At 39.4% G+C, this 25819-nt stretch overlaps 3 protein-coding genes across 9 annotated transcripts; all 3 read right to left on the reverse strand.

Moving 5' to 3' along the window:
- Positions 1-3563: 3563 nt before the first annotated feature.
- Positions 3564-21543, reverse strand: nlk1 (nemo-like kinase, type 1). The gene is made up of 12 exons (XM_027141362.2): positions 21406-21543; positions 10449-10969; positions 10211-10340; positions 9522-9577; positions 9295-9401; positions 8780-8865; positions 8176-8385; positions 6876-6977; positions 6385-6471; positions 6012-6210; positions 5732-5825; positions 3564-5640 (listed from the first exon to the last, which is right to left on the reverse strand). The coding sequence occupies exons 2-12, from the start codon at positions 10757-10759 to the stop codon at positions 5592-5594; spliced, it is 1431 nt and encodes a 476-aa protein (XP_026997163.1). The 5' UTR covers positions 10760-10969; positions 21406-21543; the 3' UTR covers positions 3564-5591.
- On the reverse strand, positions 12637-19548 carry LOC113639494 (myc-associated zinc finger protein). Of its 7 annotated transcripts, none has more exons than XM_027141356.2 (9): positions 18352-19548; positions 18071-18227; positions 16775-17157; positions 16497-16562; positions 16077-16411; positions 15227-15290; positions 14646-14817; positions 13917-14273; positions 12637-13750 (listed from the first exon to the last, which is right to left on the reverse strand). In XM_027141356.2, exons 1-8 carry the CDS (start codon positions 18382-18384, stop codon positions 13942-13944), a joined length of 1542 nt encoding a protein of 513 aa, XP_026997157.1. In that variant the 5' UTR covers positions 18385-19548; the 3' UTR covers positions 12637-13750; positions 13917-13941. The 7 variants fall into 7 exon arrangements, with proteins under 7 accessions (XP_026997157.1, XP_026997159.1, XP_026997155.1 ...); XM_027141358.2 differs by having other exon boundaries at positions 13875-14273; positions 18071-18212; positions 18352-19547; XM_027141354.2 differs by having other exon boundaries at positions 13875-14273; positions 18352-19547.
- On the reverse strand, positions 20722-24904 carry cdipt (CDP-diacylglycerol--inositol 3-phosphatidyltransferase (phosphatidylinositol synthase)). The gene is made up of 6 exons (XM_027141363.2): positions 24654-24904; positions 24194-24328; positions 23036-23189; positions 22837-22918; positions 22385-22466; positions 20722-21868 (listed from the first exon to the last, which is right to left on the reverse strand). The coding sequence occupies exons 1-6, from the start codon at positions 24694-24696 to the stop codon at positions 21723-21725; spliced, it is 642 nt and encodes a 213-aa protein (XP_026997164.2). The 5' UTR covers positions 24697-24904; the 3' UTR covers positions 20722-21722.
- Between the last annotated feature and the right edge of the window lie 915 nt (positions 24905-25819).

Below are 25819 nucleotides of genomic sequence, written 5' to 3' on the forward strand. Positions count from 1 at the left end.
TTTTAAATCTCCGCCGCAGGAGGCGGGAGGCGAGCGGTGATTGGCTGTCAGAAACCCAGTCTGCTGGTTTGCACCTAAGCTATTGGAGAATTTATTTAACTGACAGGACTCCAACCCAATCGTAAGTCAAAATAAAGTGACCTGACGGTATAAGCGTTCGATAGCTATTTGTAACATCCATGTTGATGGTGCTAAAAAGAATGGTGACCTTTTTGTAAGTTTTTATCAGTCCTTCATCGGTTATTAAAGACCTAGACGTATTTTATGTTAGGATTATAATCCTTATTCTTATTAATATAATTTAATTCCCCTAGTAAGTATTTAATTATACATTTTACTATACATGTTCTGTTTTATTTTTATACTTTTACATTGGTGTTAATTGGCTCTATTTTTTAATATATGAAATTATATTGGCTCTATTATTTTTCATTTTTCCTTTGGAAATTTTACACACACACACACACACACACACACACACACACACACACACACACACACACACACACACACACACACACACACAGAGAGAGAGAGAGAGAGAGAGAGAGAGAGAGAGAGAGAGAGAGAGAGAGATAATCTAGAGTAATCTAAAACGTACTAAATGTTATTATATTTTTATTATTCAGGATGCTTCCACTATTAAATCAGCTGACAGAAAGACAGCACACAGTGGTCTTAGTTTACCCTAAATCATTTGTAATAACATCTAAAGGTTTCACACAGTATCAACACTCAAAAGCATTATTTAGTACATTTCCATTTTCATTCATGGGGAAGATTTTTATTTTAAATATTTAATCATATTTGAACCTGAAAAAACAAACATAATCAGGTTATATTTTGCCAAATAAATGAGAGGCAGTCTTGGAGGAACATGACCTAGTTGGTCTAATTTTAATGCTATTAAATTTTAATTCCCATTAAAATTACATCACAGTGATTTTAACATGGCAGATCAGTACAAAATCTTGCCATAACTGGGGGATTTATCGAGTACTTGATATTTTGTGAGTTCTGTGAATTTTCTTTGTATTTATGATTAAACGATAGTTAGGGACAGTCGTAGCTGTAGCAAGCAAGCAAAACTTCACTGATTTTGTAGTGATTCAGTGTCCATAGAATGACAGAGTTAATATCACGTTACCTATGAGCAGAATTTTCTGTGTAATCTGGTCTCTGCAATGGAACCACTGGAAATACCCCGACTAGTCATTTCATTAAAACCACTGACAGGTAAAGTGAATAATACTGAATATCTCGTTACACTGGCACCTGCCATGGGGTGTCATATATTAGGCTGTAAGTGAGCAGTCCAATTTTAAAGTTTATGTGTTGGAAGCAGGAATAACACCAATTAAAGCACCTACAATGGTCATTTGAGCAACAGATCTGGACCACCAAGCAACAGGCAATAGAAGAAGGTAGACTTTTTACATCATCTAGACAACCAGTTGCTGGGAAACTTCAGGTCCTGACATTCATGTGGATGTTCCTTTAACACGTTTCAATCCATGTACATTTTTTCATGGTAATGTTATTATTTAATCCAGAGGCTTCCTTCAGCAATATAATACTCCCAGGAGTGGTTTGAGAAATATAAAAGAGTTGAAAGTGAAGACATGGCCTCTGGATTTCCCAGATCTCAGTATGATGGAGCATCTGTGGGATGTGCTGCACACAAATTCTGAGTGATCTGCAGTGAAGGTCTTGGTGCCAAATACCACAGAACACCTTCAGAGGTCTTGTGGAGACCATGCTTCTGACCCAGTTAAGAGCTGTTTTTGTGGCACAATGGGGACCTACACAATATTAGGCACGTGTATTTAATATTATGGTGAATCAGTGTGTATTGTTTTTTTGTTTTTTTTTACTATCTGAGCCCAATATGCCCAGAGAATACTCAAATAATGTGATTATAAACTAATTTTTGAGTAAATCCACAATTGCATGTACTTAATTTGTTAGACTCAGCTCTTTAGAATCTGTAATATCACACTGTAGGTTTAAAGGCTTAGGTTGACGTATGGGTTATTGAGTGACCTCCAGCTGACCTTTGACTATGTTTCCGAGACCTCCTGGTCATGCAGATTTACTCTGAATAGCATTGATTAGGCATTGCATGTTGATGTTGAAATGTGTTGTTCACTGCAAGTCCTGGCTTTTGTCATCAATAGCAACCAGGCTATTACACCTCCCTACTGTCCAGAGTTCCAACATGTTTCAAGTTAAAATCAGCACATTTTACACCTTTCATTATATCATGCATGATAGCTGCTTGCAGGAAACTTCAGTACTAAGGTAAAAAAAAAAAACACAATAGGGACACTGGGAACAACCCAGGTCTGCTAACAATTATTACAACACAGATTATTTATATATGAGAGAGAGAGGGGATGGAGGAAAAAATATCAAATGCACATTTGTTGTCTATTCGGTTATTCTAGTTATCCATGAGTGTCAATCATAGCTATTGATTAGAATGTTCACCTAGAATTAAAAGTGGACATGTGGAATTGCAATGCAGCCCTATCAAGTTTACATTTTGTTTAATATGTCCAAGTGAAAATCTAAAGCATAAAAACATAGCTGGTGTCAGTTAACTAGCTTCATTTGCCTAATCAGCATGTTATCTTTACAATTGATTTATTGCTTAAAATTTCTCATCTTTTAAATTTTTTTGTATGTTTAGATTTTAATGAGCTGTTTTCTGTCACTGCTATTATTTACTTCAGTTTACCTGCTTTATAGATGATTTTTTTCCCCAAAGTTCACACTGTAATGCACTTTAAGCTGTAGCTACAAGGTATACACATTGCACTATATAAGTAAAATATTATTAGTATCATACGTTAACTAATGGATTACAACCACTACCTTTAGGCTATGATTATAGACACAAACAAGCAATTTTAACCACAAACAAGCAATTTTTACCTTCTTTTCTCTGTATAGACTCTGAACTCACTTCAAAATGCTAGTCTGTGGTTTTCACACAAACATTAGATAGAGATCTGTTTATGCCGTTTTCAGGCCATCACAGTAACAGCACCTGTTGTCCTTCATTTAACACAAGGCTATCCAATATAGTCTATAAATTCTCCTCACCTAGAGCCGTTTTACTACTCACCCCATAAGATTCACAGAAGCCTGTCTTTCCTCAAACACAGCTTAAACTTTCTTTTCACAACCTCAGAAAGCATTGGAAATCATTCTGATGGATCATTTGATCATAAAGCTCTTTTGCTTCCGGCTACTCTGCATAACAATATATCAAACATTTGCTTCTTGCATTGTTTATATATATAGCGCTGTGCATTGTGTTGAAGTTTCTTCCCTAATCCCCTACAGCTGTTCTCTATTATTTCTGAATTGGAAAGTGTTGGCTGGTCCTATCTGGATCATGCTTGTATCACATGTATATTAAGTTCTCTACCAAATGAAGGATTCTAAAAATAATGTAAAATGAAAAATGTGGACTGTCTTAATGCCAAGCAAGACATATTTCAAAACAAATAATAACTCTACCTGATAGGAAAACAATAAAGACAGACTCCTATCCATTCAGTTGACATGGCACTTTGTCTCCAGTGTTCGCTCTTTATTGACAGTTCCACTCTAAACCACTTATTTTCCCTAAAAATTTCAAGCATCTGTTGTAAACACAAAGTTCAAAAACATTTTCAATAAAATGACAAAAAATAAATAACAAAAAAACAAAACAGCCATCTTTTGAAACAAGTGTTTGATATTACTAACCATAATAGTTCAACACAAATATCAAGTTCTTTTTTTTCCATCATAAAACGTCTAACTTCTATGAGCTCATGACTAACGCAAATCTCACCATTAACTAAAACATTCTCACGTTGTAGTTAGATGTCGGTACAAGAAATCCTAGACCGACAGAAGTTCTTTTCATGTCACTATACTTCTAGTTCTTCTACCAACACAATAGCCAAGTGGTCAAACTACAAAACAAAAACAAACAAACAAAAAGGCAGAAAAGAAAAAAAAAAGAAGAAAAAAATAATAAATTCAATTGGTCACAACGCATCAACATAAAAGAGGAGGAAAACTTAATTTAAGAAAATATCTTCCTATGACCAAATTAAATAACAGCACAAGGGGTTTGTAAGATCACTGGACTCCTGAAGTAGTGAGAATCCCTAAGCAAAGTCCTTATCCACGTGTGGATACGTTTTAAGCAGACGTCCTTGAGAACGGTGTCTGTCCAGCAGTGCTCTGGGTGCTCACCACCACCTAGTGGTGGCCAACAGGCACGAGTCTCGAGGTGGTAGAGCAAAACGGGGCCTTTTCAGTTCACAGCACCAAGAGAGGGCCGCTGTGGCCCGGATACGAGTCCCTGTGTGTTTACAGCAGAGTCTGCGATATGAAACCTGAGCTCAACACTAGATATGACTGAAGTGAAAACGTCAATCAAATGAACAGCAGCATTTTCCTCCAAAAGCAATCTGAGACATGTGCATCAGCCAGAGCAAGGAGGGAGAGAGACAGACAGATAAAGGGGATTTGTAGGGATAGTGGTTCAGTGATTAGCACAGATCCCTGTACAGTACATGGTTAATAGTTGGGTTTAGTCTGAGTACACTCAGCCAGTGCACAGTGGGTTTATGTGAGGTAATGAATGTGAAATAGCACAAAACTGCACATCCCCTAAACGCTCTCCACTCCTGAACAACACACACGCAAACAAACACACACACACGCTCATATACCTCATGCATCACTCAAGTGTGCATGTTCTAGCTTCAATTACACAGTCGGATCAAGAACACTCTTACCTAACCTTAAAAAAGCTGTTCAGCTTACAAGAAGTAAATAAGATTTTGAAACCCTTCCACATAATGCTTAGGGGAGGTACACAGACATACAAAAGAACCTACACATTGATGTGATCTTAATCTACGATTCAGTGACATAGAATTCGGTGGCATAACTATATATAAAAAAAGTATAGAATAAAATAAAATTAAAAGCAACCCATATTTGTATGACACAATGCAATACTGGAAATATGGTTGAGTTACAGGAAATAAAAGAAAAGCTTGCAAAATTAGAAAAACTAATTACTGCAACAACAGTTAAATAACAAATAAGACTTTTGACAAAACATAAGAACAATTCTGAATGGCAGTTGAAGCCCACAAATACTGAAACCTCCCCCCAGATATTGGTATTGCACAACATTGAGGGACTTCAACACACACACAATCACACATATATATGTGCCATCATCATAATCAACGCTTATCTGTCTTCAGTCCATGAAAAGGCGTTTCTTCGGAAATTCAGTATTCGTAATCCTCAAACTCAGTCAGTATAAAATGTTTGCAGCAGCATAATTGGACTGTCACTATTGAAAAAAATGTCTACAGAATTAGGTACTGTAGGGGTTTTTTTTGGACAATGTTAGGATGTTCATCCTGTGCCAAACTTAGCACCAGGCCTAGGCATTCAAACCTACATAATCTGACAAGAACCAAATGTAAACAGTCATTCATCTCGAGCACAAGCATGCTTCTGTAGTCGTCTACATCTCCCATGACTCCTATAATGACCTCCTCAGCTCATCTCTCTTCTTTCCTCGATACTTTAGAGGAATGCCAAGCAGTGGACCTGAGAAGTTAAAAGATAAAAGAGACAGATGAGAGGGATGTGCAAACTTAAGAAACAATGTTTAAAAATTATTTCATTGTTTTTTCCTCACCTGATGAAGCTCTTGAAGGCTGCACTTTGAGGGTTGATGCACAGAGGCACTCTTTTGCCCTGCTGGTGCTCAGTGATGAAACGGTGGATAAGCTCTGAAAGAAAAGAATAATGAATTGTTAAAGAATAATCAGAAGCATGAAAAATAATTTGAAATGACCCAAGGTGATGATCATGCAAATATGGTATATTTAGTTAGAGCTACATTCTTTTATTGTCCTAATTTTTTAATTCAATTTTGCAACGCAAACAAACAGGATGACACATGACAGGATATTCACCTTTGCCCTGCCAGACAGAAAGCATGCTCTCCTCATAGCTGTGGCTAAAGGGCCTCTCTGCAGCAGGTTCAAAGTCCCTGGTGTACACTCTGCCGCTGGGTACCGAGTAGCAGCACTTGCACATGCATGTGTGGTACCGCAAGCGGCCCTCATCTAGATATGGATGAGAGAGTGCGTCGCTGCCAGAGATCCGCTTAGCCTACACACACAATGTTGATAAACATATCAAAAGCATGTCACTGTAAATAGTTTGAGCAATAACATTAACAGCATAGTCTGACCCGATTTTATTCCCTAACACCCTATGACCAAAGATTGAGAGTGGTTTAACAAAATGGTGGTTATAAAGCATTGTGTATGTGTGTGTACTCACTGGATCAAAAACAAGCATGCGGCACAGAAGATGAACAGCCTCGTGGGTGGCTCCGTCTGACAGCATGTATAGAACAGACAGTGACGGCTAGTAGATAAAATGACAGACATGGAGATAAGGAGAGAAAGAGAAATTGAATGTAAGCAAACAATGGGTCACTGAGTAATACACTGGAGCATGTCAAGTTTTTTTTTTTTTTTTAACTGATTCAGGTTGCTGTACATGCTGCAAAAATGAAAGGCAAAAGAAAAGCAAAACTGTTATTATACAAACAGCACTGGACCAGATTTTTCAGTTGTGTATTCTAGGACATAATCAAGAGGACATCACAACGCTGGAGCTGGGCTAGTATTACAATTCATCAGTAGTACTCTAGCGTGGAGAACCCCCCAACATGCACATGAACACCAAATACTAAAACAAATCAGGAAAACCAGGTGACTGTAATTGATTACACATCTATTCTTAAGTACAAAAGAATGACATGTTACCGGTTTGTGAGGTCCTCTTAGGATGTGCGCTCGAGCACCCTCACATGCAGAAACCATGGCAGACAGTGGAGGAGTTCCCAATAAATCAGTTATCAAATCCAGCTACACAGGAAAGAAAAATTCATTCAATTCAGCTGTACAGTACATTTAACTATGCACAATGTCTCAAAGGAGCTTTAGAGAAATAAAGAAACAATAAAATTGTGTTACTATTTATCCCTAATAAATAGCCTGAAACAATGGAGGCAAGGAAAAACTCCCGAGATGATAGGAAGAAACCTTGTGAGGAACCAGGATCAGAAGAGAACCAATCTTTGAGTGACACTGGACCATGTTCTTTCTACAACAGTTTATAGTCAAGTGGAATTGTGCAACCAAGAGCTCCTAACGAACTTATAGGTCAACATAATTTTTGAGTTCATTATAAGCTTAACACTAATTCCTTCCAGACACAAAGCAAATCCCACCCACAAGCCAGCTCTCCCCAGCACACAACATCTAGCAACTGGAGAGAGTGAGAACTTCCATATGCTTCTTCCAAGGGACATGAAGCAAGCTACCACATCCTTTAACTACTGTGCACAGAAAGGCACTATTCTGTGTAACACTGTTCAAAGTGCTACCAGCTCATATCTATGCAGGTGAACTCACAAATGATTGTGTGCGACTATCCCTTCCTACCACAGAGCACAGGCAGTTTTGCATCCTTGGCACCTGGCCACAGATGCCTGTGACATTGTCAGGATTCAAACTTACAACCCACCTACAATAGAATGCTGTTTTGTTGTATCACTCGAGAGCCCTTAGACATTTTGCATTTCTTATCCCATTGTATACTTAATTTGACCAGATTTTGCTTTATAACACCATTATACAATATTAGAACATCTGCCTTGTTCAAACATCTGCTGTATTCAAAACCTGGACTTAGCTCATAAACAAATCTATTTGTGTTGGTTTATCTTGTCACACAATCATGCAAGGATAACGCATATAATCAAAGTATTACAACTATATTACAAACAAGTAGTCTATATGATTTCAAGTCAAGAATGACTATAAGCCAATACTTGTTTTGTAATTCTCAGTGAGGAATATTATTAATTACCAACAACCCATGTTCCTATGCAGTTACACAAGACACTAGTCCATAGTCCTGATTTTTAAAAAAAAAAAAAAAAAAAAGACTACACAATAGACACAAATATCAGGATAATTTACACGTAAATTCACAATGCATGTTTAATTATGACCATGCAGGAAGTAAAAGTCCACGCTGTGTATTGCAGTGTGTCAGTACCTGCTGAATAGGGCTCTGGGCCTGAAACAGGATTCGCCGACCCAGTAACTCGGCAAAGATGCAGCCCACAGACCAGATGTCTATGGCTGACCCATAATGGCGTGAGCCCATTAGAACCTCAGGGGCCCTGTAGTACTGCGTCACAACTTCCTGGGTCATGTGACGCGAGGAGTCGGGTTCTTCAACTCGAGCCAGCCCAAAGTCACAAATCTGGTCAAATAAGACATTAAAGAGATGATGCAAATCATTACTTATGATTAATACACCATAAATACAGCAACGGCACCATCATTTCTCAACATTATTTAGATCATTTGAATCAAACTACTTATCCCACTTGCATATAACTTTTCCAAAAGTAGGTGGACGCTTGGCCCCTGCCTCCTTATCTAACATTAGTGCCTGAGCATTAGATCCTCACTAATGCTCTTCTGCCTAAATGAAAAATCCATGCAGCTACACGCCAAAATCTAAAGGAAAGCCATCGAAGAAGAGGGACTAAATATGGAATGCGATGTTCAAAAAGCATGTGATAGTCAGGCGTCCACAAACCTTTGGCCATATTCTCAACAGCCAATGTCCAATTTAACAAGCCGTCATGTACCTTGAGGAGACAGTTGCTGTTGACCAGCAGGTTCCCTGGTTTAATGTCTCTGTGCAGAATTCCAGCTGAGTGCAGGTATTTCAGGCCTGAGGGGGGGAAAAAAATCACATCAGATGACATACTGGAATTTGTACAGTCTTAATTCCATGCAATCCATAAAGGTTGTTTATAATTGCCTAATAACTTAAGTATAGCTAAGCCTTAAAGTAACACAGTGCAATGAATGTGGAAACGTAGGTGATGTGGGGAAAAAAAAAACACTTGGCCATTTTCCCCATATAGTTTCACAAACAGTGCCACATTAAACATCTCCAAACTTAAAAAGCCTAAAGAACTAGCACCACCTTCAGATATCATACATTGTTTTACTAATTGCCAGGCACGACTGACTATAAAATATTACTCCACACTATTTTTAACTGCCACCCCTCTGAGAGATTTCAGACACAAATAGGCTAAATGACATGCTAAATGACATATACTCATCCCCACTCATGTTTCCCATAATAACTCACCCCTGAGTATCTGGTAGAGGAACACTTTTATGTGGTCTGTGGTGAGAGGCTGTGGAGAGACTATAACTTTGTGCAGATCACTCTGCATCAGTTCTGTGATCACATATCTATGGCACAACTTGAGTCAAGGCACATGTTTCAATAAAAACAAAATCCTCTGTTCCACTGATCTGGTCGTACAGTCTTAGAAAACAGCAAAAAGGCATATGTAAAAGAAGAAAGGATACATCTCTTCAAAGCAGTCAATCTGTGGAGGCTGCAGAATATCCAGAGCAGACAACACCTGAAAACATAAATCACATTCAAGTCAAACTTCAACTTACTTTCAACTTATAAATCATTTGTTATCTGAGGTTCTATAAATAGACAGACGTAGACGTAGAAAATATGAGGAAAATATCTTGAAAGGAACCAGACTCAAATGAGAACCCATCCTTATGTAGGTGACACCAGATGGATCAAAACTGTGTTTTCAAAACTGTGCTATTGCTACTACTGTATTTATAACTTCCACAAGTTCTGTATAATCCAAGCATCATAGCAGCAGACAAACGCATTTTAATAGGAAGAAAAGACACTTCCAGTACTTCATCACTGGCTGTTTCTGGTTGCAGGGGAACTACATTGCCAGTCAGTGAGCATGTCATATTATGCATTCAAACACCGCTAAAGAATTCATCTGTCTGCAGTATTAATGCTACTTAAGAATGCACAAACCTTTAAACCCTGCTCCAAGCAGCCAAACTTCCACAACATCAGGAGACTAATTGAACAAATTTAAATGCTTCTGAATTGGGTCAGAACCGAAGCTTTGGGAATAATGAATGATGGTTGTTTTGGTGTACAGATGTAGTAATTTATAGACTGCGCAAAATTAATCCACTGGCCCTTTCTAAAGCTTAAAATAAACCCTTACATTGTCATGTTTGAAGAAGCACAACATGCGGAGCTCTCTGAAGACGCGCTTGCAGGAGACCAGATTCTGGAAGACATTAGGCATTTTTTTGAGAGCAACTTTCCGTCCATCCCGAGGGTCCGTCACCGACCTGGTGAGTTAAAGACACATTATATCGCTGTGCTTCACGAACGGTCTTCCACAGAAGAAAGCAAACACAAGAGCACCTAGTTAAAACCTTGGAAACTGCTGCACTCACCAGACAACACCAAACGCTCCATAACCGATCGGCCTGTCTGGCTCCATCTCGGACGGACACGGCACCTCGCTGGCCGGGCTGCTGTGAGGCTGAGGTACCGCTGCTCCTCCGCCGGTGCTCCCTCCGATATTCGACGGGTGTCGTGGTGTCTCGACCGGCTGACTGGGCCCGGCTGGGTTCTGGGAGCCGTTTAAGCCGCTGCAGGCTGCGGTACTCCCTGTACTGTTCACACAGAAATATTTGTGGCCCAAATCCGAAGCTGGGAACAAGTTTCCACACACGGCGGGCCGAGCGGAGCCATGAAAGGCCATTTCTGTTAGAGCGAGCCGGCTGTCCAGGAGGTTTGGCTACGTTCAGCCACGCTTATTAATCCCATTAAAATACGCAATATTGCGAATAATTAACATGTACAGGTGTTAAAACGCCATCTTTCTGCTCACATTTGACAGCAACAAACGCAGCTAAATACCGTTGTAACTGCTCATAGTCTCCTGCACACACACACACACACACACACACACCTAGATATGTTAGCTAGCTAAAGGTTCGTTGAGGTAGCTACGGTCAGTTAAGGTTTACTTAGAGCTAAATAAGACACTACAGATGGTGCATATGGCATCGCTTCTAAAACAAAATAATCACTAAGACACTGCGGTCTGTCTGTCCACACCATAAACCTTAGTCTGAGTAGCTAAGCTAGTTAGCTAATCGGTATAATATGCGACAGGATAGCGAACTAACGTAAATATAACATTACTTTGCGCAAATAAGTGTACGGAAATCATTTACTAGCTCAACACAACTAAATGTGGTCGTATCGATACTTTAGGAAACCGAACTCACGTCTGGTAACCTAATTGTTTGGCAACGCAATTCTAGCTAATCATCTTTGTTTGCTAGCTAACCGTAGCCCGGCTTTTGGTTCAGCGGCTATTTAAAACACATAAGTTACAAGTGTGTGTCGTTATCTTTGTGTATAAACGCGTAACTACAAATTCACGCCTTTAGAATCATCTATACATAGAGCTGAAAACGCCTCGGCGTTTCTTATCTTCGGATGTTTGTAAAGTTAGCGGTAGCAAATCCGCTACTGTGTAAGCCGGCTCGGAGCTAGCGCCACGGCGTCCCGGGTCAAACGGGCAAAACACGCATTATTCTGAATGCGTGATAGTTGTAGTCCATCGTTGTGTTGTTTTTCCCCCCTCAACTCCTTTTTTACGTGGACTCCGGGCCTTCTATGGCTTTCTCTTTATCTGCAATCAGCTGTTGGAAACAGTGGCAGGATGAGGAAGGAGGAGGAGGAGTTGGGGGATGGATACGAAGTGAAAAATGGGGGAGGGTAAAACTACCGGTGTAAACAAGGCACGAGGCCAAATTTTAACCATTTCAATACCCTAATTTTAGCATTCTACACATTCAACACAATAGAATGGCTATGCTATTACTTTCGAAAAACAAGCGGGTTTGTTTAAATGCGATTTAGCAACACGTAGGATCCAGCCAAAAGTGCATACTTCCAGACAAATAGTATGGTATTATACATCAAACCAATACAGTCCATACTATACTCTGTAACTGTAGTATGTTAGTACGCGTTCTGGATTTGCAGACTAGTCTAAGAAACGGGTTTGTAGTAGAAATTCATTTTTAATTTTACAAAAAAAAAAAAAAAAGGAACAGAAGTTGTTGAAGTTCTTATAAAATGACAAATATTCAATATATTTAAGTGAATATCAAATTATTTCCCACATCCTTTCAGTGATTGTTTTGAACACCCCTACAATAGGCCATACCATTTCTTGACTGTCATTTGGCAGACACATTTGTCCAGAGCGACTTGCATATAATTTTATTTTATACAACTGAGCAATTAAGAGTTAAGGGCCTTGCTCAGGGGCCCAGCAGTGGTATCTTTTTGAACCTTTGATTCAAACTATATCCCTGTCATTGCATATGCAGCATCATGAAATATGTAAGCATTTTTAAGATTTGTAATCAAGCTGGCTAGCTTAGTCTTGTAATTTACAGGAAAGCATGTTAACTTACAGATGCATGAAGTAAGAGTAGTCTATTTCTGTCTAACAGTTGACATCCGAATAATTTTCTTCACTCATTCAGCCTAATCCATTGCCACTCACGTTAACACAGCCACAACCCTATGGTCATAAATAGCTTTCTGGACCAGAAGTCTGTTTTCCAAAATAGTTTCTCTCACAACTTAATATAACTTTATTAAAGGCATGTCTTAATACATTGTTTTTAAAAATGTATTTTTTTCCAGATAATTTGCAGAAGTAGAGAAAAAAGATTGCTGCTGCACCTTTAATCATCACCCCCCCCAGTTATATTATATAAATCAACAATGGGAGAAAAGCAAACCCTAAACACACTGGGCTCATCCTTCCTCCATTGAATATAATTGACAAGCATCACCAGGTTTAGTTAAAGTAAGTATAATTAGGTGCACATTTGTCATTTTGTACATTGATTAATTTAGATATTGTCACAGCGACAGCAACAAAGTTTTGGCGTTCAACAAAGCTTCAAACACAAACATGGGTCAAAGGATAGAGCATTATGTAGCTTCTCAAGCGACATCAAAGTTCACATCCTTAGTCAAAAGCTTAAAGATAAATTAACATCAATGAGATTCCTTGAAAAAAGATATTCAACAATAGTTAATTATATCCACACAAACAATACAAGTGACTCCTATGTTGTACATTTAACTCTAAATGAACGGTTTACAGGCATCTGGAATTTATGGCAGGAAATGATACATCATTGTAAGCCCCTTTCTCACAGCTGCAGCTCACCTACACAGAGGCTGCTTAAATGTACTGGAATATGGGTGTGTTACCTGATCCTATTTGGCTGTTTTGTTGAAATACTGAAGGTAACTTATACTGGGTATCAATTGGATATCTAAAAATAATAATTTTCAACATTCTAGATTCCTGATCATGAGAGACAGGTTATAAATAAAGTGGGACAACACTTGACAGTCTTCATTTCATCACATCCTCCTTTGGGAAGCTATTGACGTAATTAGGAGGCGTTGCACCACTTAATCCAACTGTCCGTCTTCGTAGAACAGTTCCCAAAGTAGAGCAAACCACACAGTACCAGTGGGACTGGCCAGTAGTCTGTGAACACTTGAAATGAACAAATGATTTCTTGAGTTATCAGACTTGCTGTTAAAAAGTCAGTTAGCTCATGCTGACTGCTTGCAGTGTCTGAGGCACCATAGATGGAGGACGGTGCAAAATTTCCAAAGCAACTCTTTCATACAAAGCTACGGCCTATAGGAGAGATTAAAAAGTTATTTTATTTATAACACACACGCACTAGACACATCCAAATAGCTCAAAGAGTAAATTATATATAATAAATATAAACCGGACAGTTCTTGCATGGGGACATCACCTGTTCCTATTTACTGATGTGCTTTATCTTCCCTGCCCTTACCCATCTATGCCCCTAAAGCCTGGGGTTAGCTGTGGCTTTGGGCAGCGATGCTAGAGCAGTCAGTCACTAGCAGGCCTACAGTGGCTGCAGGGCTGGAGACAGAGGTTGCCGTGGAAACTGTGCCCGCTAAAGTGCTGCTGCTGCTGCTGCTGATGGGGTCTTGTACCGCAGGGTCTGCCTGGTTGGCATGGGTGGCCATGTGACCCTGAAGCTGGGTAGGAGTCTTGCAGTGGACCCCACACAGTTGGCACAACAGCACCCCACCAGGTCCCGAGCCACGGCCCATGCTGCTATCTTTCCACTCCTGTCCGTGGTGTTTTTGAGCATGGACACGCAGGTATGTCAGTGTGGTAAAGCCTGGAGTGCAATAATAATAGTGAATCAAAATAAAGAATTGAAATAATTGAAAAATAATTACAGCTCTTGCAAATTGAGAGTCATTTCATATCTACTGCCTTTAGTTCACAAAATAAGACAAATAAATGGACAAAAATAAAACTAGTTACACCGACCTAAATCCAGAGCCAGATAATTAAATGCATGCTATATGATACTACCAGGGTGTTTAATCAATTTTCTAATGCTCCTAATGCTTTCTAAAACTTTTTACAGGATTTTTTTATGTATATTATGGTGAAATTTGAACAAAGATGACCACAGTGAACTGTAACCAATAGAAAAAAAAGGGAGTTAACTTAATTCATATTCATCTGCAAAGCTCAGACTTACTTCGGTTGCACAAGTGGCACACATGATGCTGGGATTGGTTGTGTACCCTCATATGATCCGTGATATAAGCAGGAGAGAGCAGTTTGCCACAGATATGACATGGAACTTTGTCCTCATGTCTGATCATATGAGCACGCAACCGGTCCTTTGTGGCAAATGCAGACTCGCATGTCTACAGAAAGTGATAAGAAGGGTATTAACACATGCAAATCTGCATAATTTCTTCCTCCAGTATCTTTCTTATGCTCAAATACATAATGTACACATAACTCTGTTAGGTCCTACCGAAAATATTGCTTCAGTAATTTAACACGAACATAGAGTAGTGTCAAGGCTTAATAAAGTTAATGCACTGCTTGGTCATGTGTTCTGTTAATTTTAGTTAACAATGTTTTGCAAAAAAAAAAAAAAAAAAGGATGCAAACAGGAATAGCAGGTGGATAATAAAATTAAAACAACAAGAAGGAAGAGTATCTAACAGATTATAAAAAAGCAAGGTAAGAGTTGGTTGAAAAATTTACAAAGCCTACAAACAGACAGTGAAACGTAGGAGGAGAGGGGAGGGGAGGTGCTGACGTTACCGGACACTTAAAGGGTCTCTCTGTGGAGTGCACCTGCCGCACATGACTGTTAAGATGGTCAGGCCTGGAGAGGACAGAGAGAGCTTTAGCACATAATGTACCACAATACACAAGGGGCAGAGAAATCTGTGTATAAATGTGTGTGTTTGTCTGTTAACGCAAGCAGAGCAAACAGTGTTTTTTTGTTTTTTTTAAATCTAACTACGGTCTGCATACATCAGTGTACATTCAGTATATATGAGTTTCTAAATGCGTTATATATGGAGATATATTCAGGTGGAAGGTCATTTTTCTCTTGTCATATTGACCCATTTTCTGCCTTAAATTAGTAATCAGGGCATATCTCACTGTCTTTCATAAAATGGCTGTATTTTAGGCTTCTGTGGTAGGGGACACAGCAGTACAGTACCCGTGGTGAGCGCAGTAGTGTGCCACACTGTAGATTCATTTACTGGCTGCAACCTGTCTGTTGTAAGCCTCATATATGAGCATATGAAGATATTATGGTACTGGTACAACTGCTGGGTTTAGAAACAGTTCAATAACCACAAATATCCAGCTACTACAAGTTTTCAGAAATGGAGCACTGGTGAAAGAGACGATGACAAACTGTGCATGACTGGAGTGTCTTGGTTTGAGGAGTATGATTTTGGGAAATTCACATTTACCAGATCTTGACACATCTGAACAAACATCTGAGAATTTGGACTGAGGTCTATCAACAAAACACGAGTTGAGGAAATATCTTTTAGAAGAGCAGTGTTTAACCCATCCAGTACTGTTCTACAGATGTAAAAGTAAGTGCACATGGTATGTAGAGCTACAGAAATGTTTTCATATGACTCCTCACCGTGAGAAACCCTTGGCACAATGAGGACACACGTATGGTTTCTCCACTCCGCCTTGGTGGGATCTGACATGGTAACTCATCCGATCCTTCCTCTTAAAACGCTGCTGGCAGATGGGGCAAGAGTACGGCTTCTCATCAGAGTGGGACAACCGGTGCCGATTCAGATGGTAGACGTCCCGGAAAGCCTTTCCGCATGCCTCACATGCATGGTTCTTCCGTACCGGGTTAGGGTTAGGGTTTGGTGTAGGAATAGGGTGTGGGTTTGTGATTGGGATCGAAATCTGAATTGGGTTGGGAAGGCTGGGGTTCTCTCCGGTGTTGTTGGTTGGCGCAGCCTAGAAGAGAACAAAGAACAGATTTATAGTTTTTCAGAATTTTTGACAGTGTGTGAATTTTGAGAAGGAAAAAAATATCTCATACATGAAAATACTCTTCTTTTGACTTCAAACACACATCATCGGACATCAGTGTCTGTGAATATCCAATCTATAGAGTGAGGCAATGGGTCAGTATTGCATTGATATTGGGAGGGTTATGGGGCTTTTGATACAACCTTGGTTGGACAGATGTTATTCTGCACTGAGGCTGAGATGGCAAGAACTAAGGTTGATGAATGGATAAATCAAGAAACTAAAATAGAGGATTAGGAGGTGGAGCAGCAGTGTATAGAAGTAAAATATGACAAAGAAGACACAAACCAAGCCAACCTGCACCATTGTCCCAGTAACCACTACAGCTGCAGGTAGAGGCTGAGCTGCTGTCATGGCAACCGTTGCTGGAGTGATAGATACTGCGACTGTCTCCACCTGTTGGTTGTTGATGGGGGATGGGTGGATCATGGGATCGGTAGCCACTGTGATCGGGGCAGGAATGGAGAGCTGGAGGAGGGAGAGAGGAATGGTTTGCCTCTCCACTCGCTGACCTGCCTTCGCTGCGTCCACCTTCTCTCGGGCTGCTCTGTCTTTCATTTTCACTCCAGTGTGGACTGACTGGTGGCGACGCAAGTTATAGCTGTTCTTAAACTGCTTGTTGCATATGGAGCATATATGAGCAGGGCGGGCAGGCCGAGACACAGGCTTAACTGAGAGTGAGTGAGAGAGAGAGAGAGAGAGAGAGAGAGAGAGAGAGAGAATTTAGAATAAATAGAATGATGTAAAAGGTAGCAACGTAACATCATAAAAACAATAAACATTAAACCTACAATGTTTGGCCTAAACCTTGAACCTGACATCCATTGTTGGAGCATAAGAACTGGATTGTCCTGCACAGAGCACTGATCCAAACCTTAATGCAGCCCTCATCATCTGTCACCTGTACCTGACCTGAATGAGCACAAATCCCCTCGGACGCACTCCAAAATCTAGCGGAAAGCCTTCTGAGTTGACGTTATTATAACAGCAAAATAGAAGAACTGAAATTAACAGGAAGTTTTCTACACAAAAACACGGACCATTGTTGCATTTAAAGTCGTTATATGCTGTATTATATGGGATGGGATTTCCAAAAAATTATATGTTAAAAAAACAAAACAAAAAAAAAAAACACAACAAAACAGTTTATTACAGACGTATGCAAAATAACACTCATTACAGGCTATAGGAAGTGTCTAGAGGCTGTTATTTCTGCTAAAGGAGGCTCTACTAAAATATTGATGTGATTTTTCTGTTGGGGTGCCCAAATTTATGCACCTTGCATGCAGTTTTGATGTACATTGCGCATTTTCTGTTAATCCAATAAACCTAATTTCACTACTGAAATATGACTGTGTCCTTCAGTTATTTGATAGATCAAAATGAATATGCTGATCCAAACACCCAAATATTTATAAATGAAAATCATGGAAATTGTCAGGGGTTCCTAAACTTTTGCATATGACAGTATGTATTCTCACTGTACAGTCGTACAAATACTTACTGCTAGTTTAATTTTAAACTGAATACACAAGTATGAGACTGACACAGTAGGAGTCGTGACCTGGGTGTCCCCTCCCTCACCTGGCTCTGGCTCTGGCTCCTCATTCAGCGCCGCTGTGTCCACGGTAGACGGGGGCGGGGCTATGTGCTCGGTGGGCGTGTCCTGATGCGCGTCCGTGAGCTCCGGCAGAAGATCTGATTGGAGGGTGCTCTCAGTTTGGGACTGTGAAGGCGGGGTCTGGAGTTAGCAGACGTAAGAATAAGACTTTAAATATTTTTCTTCCCCCCTTTTTTTTAAACTGACTCTAGAACACGAGTCTGTCTCTATGTCTGTCGCTTCTCACACATTTTTGCAGTTTTACCTGAAAGAGGAAATTGCTCCAAGCAGCGTCCATCTTGAAGAATTCGATTGGGAGGGAGGAAGGGGAGAAAGGGGGGAGGGAAATGACGTGTTGTGACGTCAATCGAATCAGTTACGTCTGAGGCTTTGATCTCCCTTTGAAGTGAATTCTCTAAAAAGGTTCCCCCGGATTTGTGCTTTTTTATAAGTATCCAGCTAAAAGTAACCCAACACCAAGAACAATGATGGACTATTATGTTTTTTTTTTTTTAAAGGAAGCGCTTTACCGACGTGATCTTAATAATTTAAACACGTCACTGGATTTTAAAAACAGATCATGAAACATAATCTAAATGATATAAACCCATCTAAACGAACACGGAGCCAGATTTCATTCGCACATTAAAATAACATAGTTCTCATGCCTAATACGATACATTACGTATACAGTAATGCTGTCATTATTATTTTGTTGCTGGAATAGTGGCTTATCAATAAGACATGTGCAAAATCGTTCATGCAAAAGAACCCAACGTTATTTATATTTATATATAAATATAAAATAAAAATGAGTTAGACGTTGGCTTTGTACTCAGCAGTCGCTCGGGATGGGAAAGAAAGCAACCTATTTTATTGTAGTTAAGGTTTCGCCTTCTGGGCCTGTATACGAGCCTCGGTGTTGCGTTAAATCTCATCCCTGTCTGCTGAGTCGCTTCGTCGGTCGTGGTCCATGGCTCCGCCTCGGCATTTCAATCGAGAGGATGACATCTTTCTTTTTTTTCCCTTGTAACACGCTCCCTCCCGCCCTCGCTCTTTCTTCCCTTTTCTTTTTTTATCCCGTCTTCTCCGCGCCGCTATCGCTCTCTTCCCCCACCGCCGTGTCCCCCTTGTTTTAAAGGGATAGCATTTGGAGTGAACTCCCCCCTCTCTGTCCTCGTCCCCTCCTCCGGCCCGATGTGTGTGTGTGTGTGTGTGTGTGTGTGCGCGCGCGCGTGTGTGTGTTTCTTCTCCCGAGCGCCGTCGTCCTCTCTCCCTCTCCCTCTCTCTCCCTCACTCTCCTTCTCCCTCCCCCTTGCAGACCAGACAAGTATTATTTAGCCGACGCAAAATCCCAAATGAAATCACGATGGCTAAATATAAAGCATCAGCTTGCTGTTTGGTAAAGTCTAAACTCCTCTCCCCGCACAGTACGGACGGATCCTCGGCTGTTGGAAGCCGGACATTCGAATGTGCAAAAAAAAAAAAAAAAGTGGAAAAAAATGTCGCAGGTCCTTAAAGGTAACGATACACGCAGACGCAGCATAAGACGATGCCCAAAAAACGCACAGTGGCGCACTGGATAGTGCATAGTGTTCCACGTAGTGCGGGTGTGTAGTGGACTGTTTATTACTGTTTCGTACTCTTAGAAACGTCGGGATTTACTCTGAAATAAATACGAACTCTTGGTCTGACTCAAAAAATGAACAATGGACACAATATGACCCGAGGTTTGTGAGCTTATGTGCTTTGCTGAACACCCCATTCCATATTTAGTCCCTTTGCTTTGCACTAAATTTTGGAGCATGACTGAGGGATTTGATTTTACAGCCTCAAGAGCAATAGTAAGCCCTGGTACAGATGTAGGGTGAAGAGGCTTGGGATGCGGTCGATGTTCTAACTGATCTCCAAGATGTTCAGCCAGTAAACAGTGTCACCGTGTCTACATAAAACATACTTTCTTTACATAAGTATTATGCTGGAAAAGGTTTCAGCCTTTAGCTCTGGTGAAGGAAGTATGCTTCATGTAGACACGGTGACACGATTTACTGGCTGAACATCTTGGCGATCAGTTAGGACACCGACCGAGGATGAGGACGTCCAACTTTATGGCAACAGTTTAAGAAAGATTCACCTATAGTCAGGTGTGTCAGGTGTCCACAAATGTTTTGCTATATAATGCTCCTTTCCAGTGGATCACAATTCAAAAAGTCATTAACTGTGTTGTGGGCCTGGCCATTCTTATACCTAGGCTTGTATTTCACTAAAAAACTTTTTCATCTAGGCCTAGCCTCAGGACAACTAAACCAGTTGTTCCAATATTATAGAACCAGCTGCAAGCAAAAAAAAAAACAAAAAAAAACATTCTGCTCTGTACTCTCTAGTGAGAGAACATTAAAATAAGGTTTCATAAACTACAAAATATTAACTGATAATGTATATTATACGATAGATTTATAAATAAATATTGCCTTAAGGGTGCCTGGTGCTGACTGGTGCACATTAAAAACTTGGGGAATACAAAAAGTCAACCAGGAGGAATTTGTACATATGCATGGTGCCCTGCAATGTACCTGTATCTGAGCAGTGTGTGCAAACAATAAAAGTGAGGTGTGTGCAAACAATAAAAAATACGTGCAACGAAGATATAACGTTTACTTTGCAAACAAGTACATCTACAGGCAAGTAAGTGCTCTGTCCTTCTGTGGTTGATCTGTAGGTCCTTGTTGACCTTGTGAGCAATAACCTTGTAATAATAATAATAATAATAATAATAATAATAATAATAATAATAATAATAATAATAATAATGAAAGTACTTTCATTTAGTCTAAAACAAACAGAGAACTAATAGGAGTAGATAGCCACTGAGTCCAACCATGAAAAGATAATTATCGCCATACAACCTAATACAATAGAAAGAGTACAATCATATTCAAGAATACTCTAAGCATGATCCAATAATACAATCATTAGGATATAGATGACAGAGGAATATTGCTCCTTTTGGGATAATTGGTCATGAATACACAAATTTGTGTACTATGGTACTCACACATCAGCGATTCACACTAGGATATATAATGAAAGGTTCAAATATAAAAACAGCAAATAAAAACAGCAAAAAAAAATTAAAAATAACAATAATCACATTTAATCAAATAAACAAAACCTAAAGCACCTTTCAGTTGGACTGAAGTGTACATGCACATGTCTGAGTGATCAGGAGAATATGGCTGTTTACGGGAAAAGGGGGGTAAGGTAATAGAAGTGGTAGTAAGGTGTTTTACTTTTCCACAATTTAAATATGTGATATCACACACACACACACACACACACACACACGCAAACCTTAACTATGTGAATGAGGTAAGGGAAAATGCAAACAATATTTAATATGTAATATTCAGATGAAAACAGCAGCATTCTGCTACAATAATAACATTATTCCTAGTAGTCTATGAATAAATAAATAAATCATCAGTGCCCAAATGGTCCCACAATTTATTTCTATGAACACTGGCCCTTGACCACTTTTACATTTCCAGCTCCACATGTCTTCCCTCGTTATATTTACCCGTTCCCTCTCCCATATTAAGCCACATCACTAGATTTGTTCCCCCTCCTTTCTCTCTCTCATTTGCTCTTACTCCTCTCACTTTCACGGTCGGCCAGGTCGATGGCAGCCATGTTACGGGAGGCGGTGATGAGGTGGAGGACGCTTATGCCGGACTTCAACAGGGAAACAACAGCACACAATCCCAGCAGCCACCGCAGCCACACTACACACAAATACACAGAGTTAAATGATATTATTAAAGTTGTAAAAAAAAACATATAATTGTCTTGAATCTGTGTGAAAATTCACACTACAACAACTGCACTGATTTAAAACGTGCATCATGTAGACTAGAGGTTAAGAAGTAATTACAATTCAGCCAACAGGCACAAAGGCCACACCTCCTTCATTGGTACAAAGCCATTTCATACTGTATCATGATTGTGCTATCAAGCATGCCATAGTAAATTCTTTAAATGTGTTTAAAAACATCAGTGTTAATTGCAAATAGATATGTGTAGTGACCATATTTTTGGAAGGAAATATTCACATCTTTGAGACATCCAGTGTAGTGAAGAAAAAAAAAGAAAAAAGTGACAAAAGTGATGCAGTGACAAAAAAACAGTTTTGGTAAACAGAGAATGTATACACTGCAAAGAAGGAGAAAGGAAGAGTCGAAGACAGTGGGAGAGAGATGTGTTTGCCCTACAAGAAGGAAACAGTCATTGGTGAAACTCACCTTGTGGCTCTTCGATGTGGTAGATCACGTAAAGAAGACAGTAAAACAGTTCATTCCCCATGCACATGAAAAACAGCACTGGCTATAAGGGAACATACACAATAGAAAGGAGTTAGAATAAGTTTAGGTGAGAATGTGTTTGTGCATTTCTGCCATATTTGAATGTCAAATTTTATACAAATTATCTGTTAGGGGGATGCAGTAGCTTAGTGCTTAAGGTTTTGGACTACTGATCAGAAGGTTCTGAGTTCAAATAACAACAGGTCTACCAACTCACCACTGCTAGGCTCCTGAGCAAGGCCTTTAACCCTTAATTGCTCAGTTGTATAAAATGAGATAAAAATGTAAGTTGCTCTGGACAGCCAAGGCGTCTGCCAAATGTCATCAATGAGTGAGTGAGAATCTGTATCTCACAAGAGGAATGCTGATCACTATGAGATATAAACATTTACCCTGGAGGTATAATAGATCCTGAGAATGGGGTTGCCAGAAAGGTCAATGGTCTTGTGACTGGTGGCTCCCTTTATCACAGAACTGACAGATGAACAATGGGAGAGACAAGAGAAACACGAAACGAAATTTTTAACAAACTTTGTGGCATACATTGTCTGAACATAGATTTGGACAAACTGTAAATATTAAATGACTTACCTGTGCAGGTGCAGCCAGTGGCTGGAAATATCCAAGCACATGCTTAACTGGAATAGGAAGGTGTAGGATGGGTATAGAAGCGACAGGTTTACTAACAAGCACATAGTGGCACAGCGGTCTGTTAACATGTCCAGCATGGCACCAAACTTAGTGCCTAGATTGAAACAAGGGATGAAGACAAAAAATGTGAACACTGTTCTAAGGCCTGATTGGGCACAATTGCAGAAACTATGTCGAAATTGCTTGTTTTTAATTCAAATCACAGGTTTAGAATAATGCATTTAATGCACAATATGTCTAGAGTAACAACTCATTTAAAGGGAAAGACTCTCAAAATAATCTAAAAGGTAATAATAAATAGATAGAAATTTTGCTGCTATTTAACAATAAATGTATGATTTTGTCAGATGATGTTTGCTATAAGGAAACTTAGTTAATATTTATTGAAAATGTGTGAATAAATTTCAGTATTTATTTCTACTGTAATATGAGAACCTTATAATTTTTTGGTGATCATATGACAAGATAAAATACAAAAATAAAAAAATAATAATAATAAAGTCTGGTAAATTAATTATAGCTGCTATAATGCAAGAAATAACAAGAACTTGTCTTTTAAATGTTCCACGACTTTAAATGATATTATAAAGGGTGGCACAGTGGCAAAGCATCTAGCATCGTTGCCTATATCTTTGGTGCTCATGGCTTGATCCTGAGCTCAGGTTGCTGTGTGTGAACATTATGGGGTTCTCCTTTTGTCTGCTTGTATTTTCCGTGTTCACCAGTTCTATTCCACCCCAAAAAACATGACAGTAAGTGAATTATTTTTTGTTCAATTTCCCCTATATGTGAGTGAGAAAAAGAAAGTTTTTGGATCCATTGAAACCACGACCAAGATAATAAATAGAATGAAATGTGGTTCAGGTGGAATAAAAGACTTCAGCACGTGATCTTGCTAGAAAACAATCAACGGTTGAGTTTTTACTTGTCACTCATTATTTTCATCTAAAATCGGGATCTCTGTCGACAGGGTTGCCAGATTAAATCTGAACGTATTGCAGTTTGATCTCATGATTAATGAGAGCGTTTGGGTCGTGAGTGGATGCAAATCTGGCAACCCTGAATAGACCTTAGATAAAAGGTTGATTTTAAAATTACCTTGATTAAGGGCTCGAGCTGCGTGTCCATCAAAGGCATCTAACAGTGCACTTAAGAGATAACAAAACACAGCAGGAGCAGGACAGCACTGCATTAAACAGAAGGATAACAAACCCAGGATGATTCGGGCATAACCTGTGGAGGGAAGCAGGAAATCATTTCATTTCAACCCCATGTGTAGAACTACATACTAAAGTCTGCTGCTACTGTTGTTATTAGCAAGACTAGAGTGAACAGGTGAACTAGCTAGTTAGCTAAGCTACATCCTGTTAGCCATTCACTGTAGATATATATATAGATAACATTTATAATAATAAAATACATCATTTATTTACATTCATTTACTGTTCATTCACCCATATAGTGAATTAAAAAAAGAATTTATTTAGAAGAATTAGAACTTTATGTTGAGTTGATATGAGTAGAATTCAGCTGCTTGTAATACAAAGTCATTACTTACCGATTAAATTCGGGACAAACAAAAAGATATTTTCCTCGGCCATCGTACTGGCCGTGATTTCGGTTCAACTCGGAGCTCCAGTAATAACCAGTGACCCAAAACCCCTCTCTCTCTGTCTCTCCTCGAAGATTGTGTCGAAGACGTCACACTTCCGGCTCCCTGCTGCTCGCGAGCTTAAAGGAAACGCGCCCTGCAGCGTCAAGGCATACTAGCGTACTAAACAGTGTAGGAGAACCGACGACGCTGTTCTATCGCTCGACGTACTCTTTAGTACGCTAGTATGCGTCAGTGGACATACCCTTTAATCTGCAGCCGCTCGGCGTTGAGGAAACAATGTAGCGCAGAATCGCGTCCGTGCACATCTGTATAACCGCTGGGGTGGGGGGGGGGGTGTTGGGTGGGGGGTTAAAATTATGTGTACATATACATTTATGGGATGCTATATAAGTATAAACACAAACATTTTTGGAATGCTATATAAGTATAAACACACATTTATGGGATGCTATACAAGTATAAACACAAACTTTGAAACATCGGTATCTTTCATATATTTACATTTACATTTACAGCATTTGGCAGACGCCCTTATCCAGAGCGACGTACATAAGTGCATAAGGATCCTAGAGGGACAAATGTGATTTTTGGTGACGTTTAATATTAAATTTCACAGTAAAGGAGTGGATCCCTTATTTGGACACTGATCTGGTTCTTTCAGTACTGCATGTTAAATATATATATTTCAGGTGTTTTTAATTGTTCAAACACTACTTATGTTACATTGAGTACGTTTTCTGTATTTTTAAGCTGCTTGTGAAAAATGGTACACAAATAAAACCAACCCAAACCACCACATAGGTATAATTTACATGGGAAGCTATTGTAAAGACTGTGGTTTATTTGTGCTTGACATTTGTGATGCCTTAGAGTGATGGATATTTTTGTGTTAAGTCCCAATTTAATGTAATTAAGTATTATTAACAACTGACTAGTAATTAAGAATGAACATTACTCGGTCTCTATGGAAACAGTTTCCTGGGTTTTGTTTTGCATCTTCAGCATCACGATGCTTACTGTCGTAGTGCGGATTTGCCAAAGTAAAACATTATACATGTATAATGCATGTTCAAATTGTGGTTTTAATATAAATGCTTAATATAAACATT

This window comes from Tachysurus fulvidraco, chromosome 15 (genome assembly GCF_022655615.1).
Source record: "Tachysurus fulvidraco isolate hzauxx_2018 chromosome 15, HZAU_PFXX_2.0, whole genome shotgun sequence".
NCBI classification, from domain to species: Eukaryota; Metazoa; Chordata; class Actinopteri; order Siluriformes; family Bagridae; genus Tachysurus; species Tachysurus fulvidraco.

Excerpts from the sequence above, each read along its gene's own strand:
- LOC113639494 (XM_027141356.2), bottom strand. The coding sequence starts at position 18,384 with ATGGACGCTGCTTGGAGCAATTTCCTCTTTCAG. Across the intron at positions 18,228-18,351 it reads GGAGCAATTTCCTCTTTCAG|ACCCCGCCTTCACAGTCCCA; the intron begins GTAAAACTGCAA and ends TGCTAACTCCAG. Across the intron at positions 16,563-16,774 it reads CAATGGTGCAGGTTGGCTTG|ATTGGATATTCACAGACACT; the intron begins GTTTGTGTCTTC and ends CTCACTCTATAG.
- nlk1 (XM_027141362.2), bottom strand. The coding sequence starts at position 10,759 with ATGGCCTTTCATGGCTCCGCTCGGCCCGCCGTGTGTGGAAACTTGTTC. Across the intron at positions 8,866-9,294 it reads CCTCTACCAGATACTCAGGG|GCCTGAAATACCTGCACTCA; the intron begins GTGAGTTATTAT and ends TCCCCCCCTCAG. Across the intron at positions 6,472-6,875 it reads TAAGAGGACCTCACAAACCG|CCGTCACTGTCTGTTCTATA; the intron begins GTAACATGTCAT and ends TTTATCTACTAG.
- cdipt (XM_027141363.2), bottom strand. The coding sequence starts at position 24,696 with ATGGCCGAGGAAAATATCTTTTTGTTTGTCCCGAATTTAATCG. Across the intron at positions 22,467-22,836 it reads GGATCTATTATACCTCCAGG|CCAGTGCTGTTTTTCATGTG; the intron begins GTAAATGTTTAT and ends GTTCCCTTATAG. Across the intron at positions 21,869-22,384 it reads CCACATCGAAGAGCCACAAG|TGTGGCTGCGGTGGCTGCTG; the intron begins GTGAGTTTCACC and ends ATTTGTGTGTAG.